The following is a 7,223-nucleotide window of genomic DNA, read 5'->3' as shown; positions in this document are numbered from 1 at the left end:
CGATATACTAGTCATGAGTTGTAGGTTGCCAGCTTTACTTACAGCGTTTTCTTTTAACATGTTTGCTGCACTTTCTGTTACGCATTTTGTTAGCGTTTCATATCCGTTCCTATCTTTATTAGTCTTTTTACGATAGCAAATGCAATATTCTTCATCCGTAATAATTTTTCCTAAAACAAGGGAATTATTTTAACTTTGAAGTAGTACATAAAACAATAACAAACGTGAAAACTGAAAGTAATATTATTTGCTTCGCAATTTCCACCCTTGGATTTTTTAATTTGCCTGATCTATCCTCTTTTCCGAGCTGAGATTCTGCGCTTAGATGAGGATGCATTATCCACGCCTACATTCTCGTTGACTTTTTCTGCTCTACTTTTTCGATGTTCTAGAATGTTTAATGCTTTTATATTACATATTTATCGTAACATCTTTGATGGAACAAGAGAGTTGTTGGGCACGTATCAGGTAGATTATTTACAATTTTAAAGTCATTTCGAATTTGACTATAATAAAAAAAAAATATTATTATCAAATCCATGCTATTTATTGTTTTTTCCGTACCATTGTTTTAGGCATATATAAAGAAATAAATTGAGTTGGACATTTAGTTTGTGACTTACCAGCAATTCTTCACTTTCGCAAGCTCATTTTCAGTAAAACCCCGCAGCTTGTTATTATTATGAGCAACTTCTCCTTGATGAAGTATACAAGCATTTTCAATTTCTTTTTTAGGAACTAGATTAAGATGCTGCTTTTTTTTTTGCTACTCGCCATTATTTACTTTAATATTAATAAATGAATAAAAGTAAATAAAACACGTTTTTTTAGTAAACAGTTTTTGAAAAGTAAACATTTTTTAACGTAAACAAATAACGGGAACAAATTTTCTTTTTTAGATTTATTAAATTACTACTATTTCATTATTTTAATACAATATTAAAAAAAAATTATAAAAAAATTTGCTTTTGAAAAAGGTTTATAAAATTTTGATTAAATAGATTTAAAATTTTTTATTTAAACATTTAATTTTAGATATTTGTACCCCCCGACAATAGTTTGTAAAATCTAAATCAATGCTTTGCGGTATTCGATTTATAAACAACATGGCGGATAATTTATATTTGAAATGCTTTTATAAGTTGCATCTATTTTTGTCTCTAACTAAAGTTATAAGCAGTTTCCAAGTGGCACGTAAAAATTTTTAAACTTCTTAAGTTATAAGGAACAAGTCTATATAAAAATTAAAATGTCTACTCAAAATGTTTAGTTTTCCTTTTTTTTTTTTACATGTAGCGGCCAGACTATTATAATTACGGATATAAATATGGATAACTAATTATGGATATAAGTATTTTTGCCAATTTAGTTCATCATTTAAAATGTAACACTTTTTTTTTTACCTACATTTTCAAATTATTTTTTCAGTTGCTTATCTTTATATCAAGCTTTTTGAATTTTTTTGCATATGAAGGTTTATATATAAATATAAATATATATATATGTATATATATATATATATATATATATATATATATATATATATATATATATATATATATATATATATATATATTTATATATATGTATATATATATATATATATATGTATATATATATATATATATATATATATATATATATATATATATATATATATATATATATATATACATATATAATATATATGTATAGTGTGTAGTGGTTCATAGATACAGTATAATATATTTAAAAATGAGCGATTCTTCAAGTGATCATTCTGTTATAAAAACAAGAAAAAGATCTAGACCAAACACAAGGTATTACTAATATTAAATCATATGTATAAAATAGTTAACAATAAAACGAAATAGTTTTTTAAATAATCATATTTTAAATATTTTGATGACTAATGTAAATATAAGTACTGATACTAAAAAACTAGTATAGATGTAAAATATGGCAATAATTGCACCATTTGAGTTTAAAGAAAATGTGTTTTCTTTAAACTTTTATGAAGACTTTTAGATACATCAGAAGATGTGCATTTATTTCACATTTATGTTCTGAATTATATAGGTTTTTAATATTAAATTTTAGTTGCAAATCATGGAAGGCACGCAGAAAAGAAGTTCTTCATGTATACAATGACTGTGTCAGTGATAGTGAGGAAATACTGTGTTCTGAAAACAGTTACTCCATTTACATATCACCATTTGAAAAAAGCTTGAATGATAATATTGAATTCGAAAGTTTTAATCACAAGGATTCTCAAGATTCAGTTGATTGTGAATCATCTGAGGACTTATCTGATGCCAAAAAACAAAATAAATTTGATGATGTTTTATGTTCAAAAATTCGAAAATGGACTTTGCGAAACAATTGTTCTAATGAATTCTAACGAAAATGTACTAATGAAATATTAGAAATATTTCTTGAATATAAACATCATGTTCCAAAGGATTGTAGAACATTACTTCAAACTAAGAAAGATATTCCCACTCTTCAATTTAATGGGGGAGGAGAATATATTCATTTCGGATTAAGGGACCAGATAACTAAGCAAATTAGTATGCATTCTATTTCTGAAGATGTTGTTTTATTGACTTTTAATATAGATGGCATGCCTTTGTTTAAGTCTAGCTCTTATCAAATATGGCCTATTCTTGCTCGAATCCATGGTTATACTCCTTTTATAATTGGAATATTTGGTGGTACATGTAAACCAAATCCACATATGTTTTTAAAAAATTTGGTTGATGAGTTTAAGATATAATGCATCACCCCATTGACTGTCTTGGGTAAAAATTATCACATTAAAATTCATGCTTTTGTCTGTGATGCACCTGCACGTGTGATGTTAAAAGGTATTGTAAATCATACTGGCTACCATTCATGTGAAAGATGTACAAAAGTAGGAAAAAGTGTTTTAAATAGAGTTGTTTATGGTTATGTGGATGATGGTTTAACAATTTTGCGCTCAAATGTTGATTTTTGCAATAATAAATACTTTCAAAAAGATGTAAATGGAAGAAGTCAATTACACGAAAAAAGTGTTTTAAGAGAAATATCAGTAATAAATTTTATTAGTATGTTTCCATTAGATTACATGCATCTAGTTTGTTTAGGTGTTACGCGTAGACTATTATATTTTTTAAAGGGTAATATTAATGGAACTAAGCATGGGAAACTGTCTTGTACTATGATTAATCAGATTTCAGATAAATTACTTCAATTGAATGGAAAACTGCCCAGTAATTTTTCAAGACAACCAAGAGGGCTTTATGAGTTAGATAGGTGGAAAGCCACTGAACTGCGTTCTTTCTTACTGTATACAGGGATGATTGTGTTAAAAGGAGTAATTAGTGTTCCTATGTATAAGCATTTCTTAAGTTTTGCAATAGCTATTAGAATTTTGTGTGATAATGACAAAGATTACAGAAACTCAAATTTAGACAACGCTCGCAAACTTTTAAAATACTTTGTTGTTAATTCAAATCAACATTTCGGTGAACTTTTTTGTGTTTACAATGTGCATAATCTCTTGCACATATGTGACGATGTCCAGTTTTATAACACACTTCTTGATGATGTATCAGCTTTTGAGTTTGAAAATTACTTGCAGCAACTAAAAAGATTGGTGCGTTCAAAACATAATCCTATTGTGCAAATATGTAAAAGAATCAATGAAATGAACAATTTTATGAAGTTGTCTTCAACCATTTCTAATGAAGTAATGGCTAATGTGAAAGATGGTTGTTTTTTAACCAAGCATGGTGTGGTTTTAGTAAAAGAATATTTAGGAGAAGGAAAATATAGTTGCTTCTATTACAGAAAAAAGGATTTGGATACGTACTTTGACATTTTTCTAAATTCAAAATCCATCGATATTTACTTTTTAAGAAACAATTTAAAGAGTATTGTTTGTACCAAAGATATAAAAACTTTAGTGATCAAATATGCATGTTTACCTGTTAATAAAGGATTTGTTATTTTACGATTGCTCCATAATAAATGTTAATTAGTACAGTATCAAAAGCTTTCAAAAATTTATCTTCATTTTAATAGTTTAATTTTTTTGGCTTAAGAAAAAATTTTTTGTCCATTAATTTTTATTTCACATCAATAAATTTCTTAAATTTTAAATCTTGTTAAAGATGCTTTATTAATAATATTGTCTAACGGCAAGTTAAGTAAAAATTAAATGTTACTTAAATGTTCATGTGAGTATAGCTGATATGTTGTTAAATGTTGTATGTAAATTTTTCTTTTAGTCCTGTTAAAAGACTTTACTTAGTAGTCACTATCTCTGAATATTTTGAAAAAAGTGACAGTTCCATTACACTGGGTAAATAACAAAGAGAATATTGTTTATTGGCCACCTAAGTCAAAAAAACAATTTAATTATTATATTAGCAACTGGGTGGATCCAGATATTAATTGGTTAAAGTTTCAATTGAAAGAGGTTCATCTTGACATGGCTACAAAAGATATTTGTGATATTTGCATAAATATAGATACCGAGACTTCTAGTCATGAAATTGAAAAAACTGGTAATTTTCTGTTAATCTCATTTTTTTTTTTCCAATTGAGTTTTGTTGTTATTTTTTATTATTAATTGTTATTGTTTATTATAACCATTTATAATAACTATAAATTGATTTTTAAGTTAAGAAAAGTTCAGTGTTTTGTCAAATTTTGTGGTAAAAGTGGTATAAAAAATTAAACTGGAGCTTATTGGATTTTAATAATGTGATTGTTATAATCATTCTGTGTTTGATGTTTGTATTATTCATCATTTATTGAAAATCTTTGAGTATTTTGAACTGTTTATATATTAAAAACAATCATATTTTCATTCTGATAATTTTATTTTCTTTTTTTATAATGTAATACGTGTATTGTGTATAAAGTTCATAAATTATATAAAATGTTAAAAGTATATATATTAAATAATTTCAGAAAATGAAAGTTTTAAATCAGATTATCGAGAACCAAGTCCAGATATTCATATGGTTATAGAGCCGTCTTCAAAAAAAAAGTATTATTTAAAAGGCCAACAAGATAGACAAGGTCTTCAAAAATCAGGTTTACTCAAGACACACTCTGAAATTGTGGAGAGATCTAAAGAAAACTCTGTAGTAAAAATTAACTCTTCCGATGTTGAACTCGCAGGTAAAAATAAGAGTAAATTACCTAAAAGCTATCAGGATCTAAATAAAAAACTAAACTTATTTTAATTAAATATTTTTGTGATGATTTCATTTATACTAATAGTAATAAATATATTAAAAAGCAGTTTTATTATTTCAGAAATTGAAGGTTTTAATTACTAACTAACCGAAAGCAAAGACCTTTGGAAACAAATCGCATTGGTGGCAAGTTTATGTATAGTAACCCACCTGAAACATTCAAGGCTCTTGATTAAAGATGTAAATATATATTTATATTTTTTGTTGCTGTCTTACATCCATAGTGCCACACTTATATGGGTTAAACTCTTATCATTTATAATTAAAATGATATTAAGGTAAAGTTTGGTGCAAGTTTTTACAACTGGATGCCCTTCCAATCTAAACCTGTTGTAGAACAGTAATGAGCATGTTTATAGTAACGCAGTTACCATGAAGATTACTATTTAACATTAAATTCATATATATATATATATATATATATATATATATATATATATATATATATATATATATATATATATATATATATATATATTATACATTTTTTATAAATAGGCTTACAGTATGCTCTTTTTATGGAGTTAAGTAGTGTTAAAAGTCAAATAACACAACTTGAAAAAGCTGTTGAAAGATTGGGTTGACAGATGGAGCCAGAAATGTCAGCATTTCACATTGAGAAATCATCCACCCTCGAAGATTTTAAGGAAAAGGAGGAGATTCTTAAAAAAAAAGATGATTTTCTTTTATTGGTAAATCTTATTATTTACTAAACTTTTAGATTATTTAATTAATCAATTTTGAGATTAATTACATGTGAAATTGTTATAAAGTTATATGAACATATTTGTTCCACATAACTTTATAATATATTGATAGTCATATTACACTGCACTAATTCTAAAAAATAATAATTTATCAATAAAGAAATGTTTTTTATTAATAAATACTATTGTTTTTTATTAACTTCTTGTTAAACAGTTCTTATTTTCAATTTTTTAAATCTGGGTTATTGAATTTTTTTAGGTCAGCCGGCTGAAACAGATTGGTGGCAACACGCCATCATCAATTATAAATAAGGCTTTAGACGAGACAATGTCAAAAAAGCTACAAGCTAAATTTAGTAAGGTGGGAAAAAATGGAAAACGACCGTTTAAGACTACTTACTTGTACAAGGCTCTACTTGGTAAATTTTCAATTTTTAGAAAAGCATAAAAGATAATGTAATTATAAGATCATGTTCGGAATTGTAAGATTATGTTTCGAGTATATTTAGTTACAGTCAATTGTATCTATTATTATTTTTAAAGATTTTAATACAATTGTCAGTTATTTATCTAATAATGTCATGCAATGCCACACCTTTGCTGAAGTTCTTCAGTGGTTAATTACCGTTTGGTTTTTAATATTATAATGCATACATCATAATTTTTAGATTTAAAAGTTTTGTAATAACATCAAATAGACAATAACCTTAATATGAACTTTTTTTGGGTTTTCTTACTTTGTAGGTGCTCTGGTGACGGAAAGACTATCAAAAGAAAATGTCGATCGACTAATAGGAGACCATTTAAAGAGAGCTCCGAGGGCGGAAGATAAAAAATAAAGACGCTTTTTTTGTAATTGTAGTTGTTGCAAACTTCTTTAACATTTAGTATCTATTTTAAGTTATTGTTGTGTTGTTTTGAATTAAGTGCCTTTATAATGCTATTATCATTATAATGATAAATTTATGCTTTTTTAAATTTAAAATTTTTGTAATTAGAACCGATGTTTTTAATTACGAAAGTAAATAAGCTTAGACCTTTAGGTAATTAATGTTGCGTTTGAAATTAATGCTTTTACACATTGAAGTTAATTAGGTTACGTTTGAAATTAGTGTTAAACCATTACATTTGGACGGAATAAGCTCCTAAAATAAACGTTTCTAATAAACGTCCAAAAACTGTTTTTTGAACGTTTATTAAAAACCGTCCCATTACCGTTTCCTTTGGACGGAAAAAGCTCTGAGAATAAACGTTTCCAATACACGTCTAAAAAACGTTTTCTAAA

The 7,223-nt window shown here is 26.1% G+C and overlaps 1 protein-coding gene across 2 annotated transcripts; it reads left to right on the top strand.

Annotated features, from left to right (window-relative positions):
- The first annotated feature begins 1,699 nt into the window (after nt 1–1,699).
- On the top strand, nt 1,700–6,842 carry LOC136076343 (uncharacterized). Of its 2 annotated transcripts, XM_065789804.1 has the most exons (7): nt 1,700–1,799; nt 4,254–4,532; nt 4,942–5,154; nt 5,293–5,411; nt 5,730–5,923; nt 6,198–6,357; nt 6,683–6,842. In XM_065789804.1, the coding sequence occupies exons 2-4, from the start codon at nt 4,457–4,459 to the stop codon at nt 5,313–5,315; spliced, it is 312 nt and encodes a 103-aa protein (XP_065645876.1). In that variant the 5' UTR covers nt 1,700–1,799; nt 4,254–4,456; the 3' UTR covers nt 5,316–5,411; nt 5,730–5,923; nt 6,198–6,357; nt 6,683–6,842. The 2 variants fall into 2 exon arrangements, with proteins under 2 accessions (XP_065645876.1, XP_065645875.1); XM_065789803.1 differs by lacking the exons at nt 4,254–4,532; nt 4,942–5,154; nt 5,293–5,411; ... (1 more) ...; nt 6,198–6,357; nt 6,683–6,842 and adding an exon at nt 2,080–3,956.
- Nucleotides 6,843–7,223: the final 381 nt, after the last annotated feature.

Source organism: Hydra vulgaris, chromosome 02, assembly GCF_038396675.1.
Source record: "Hydra vulgaris chromosome 02, alternate assembly HydraT2T_AEP".
NCBI classification, from domain to species: domain Eukaryota; kingdom Metazoa; phylum Cnidaria; class Hydrozoa; order Anthoathecata; family Hydridae; genus Hydra; species Hydra vulgaris.
The sequence above is the reverse complement of the archived record's forward strand: the minus strand, read 5'-3'. Positions and strand labels throughout refer to the sequence as shown.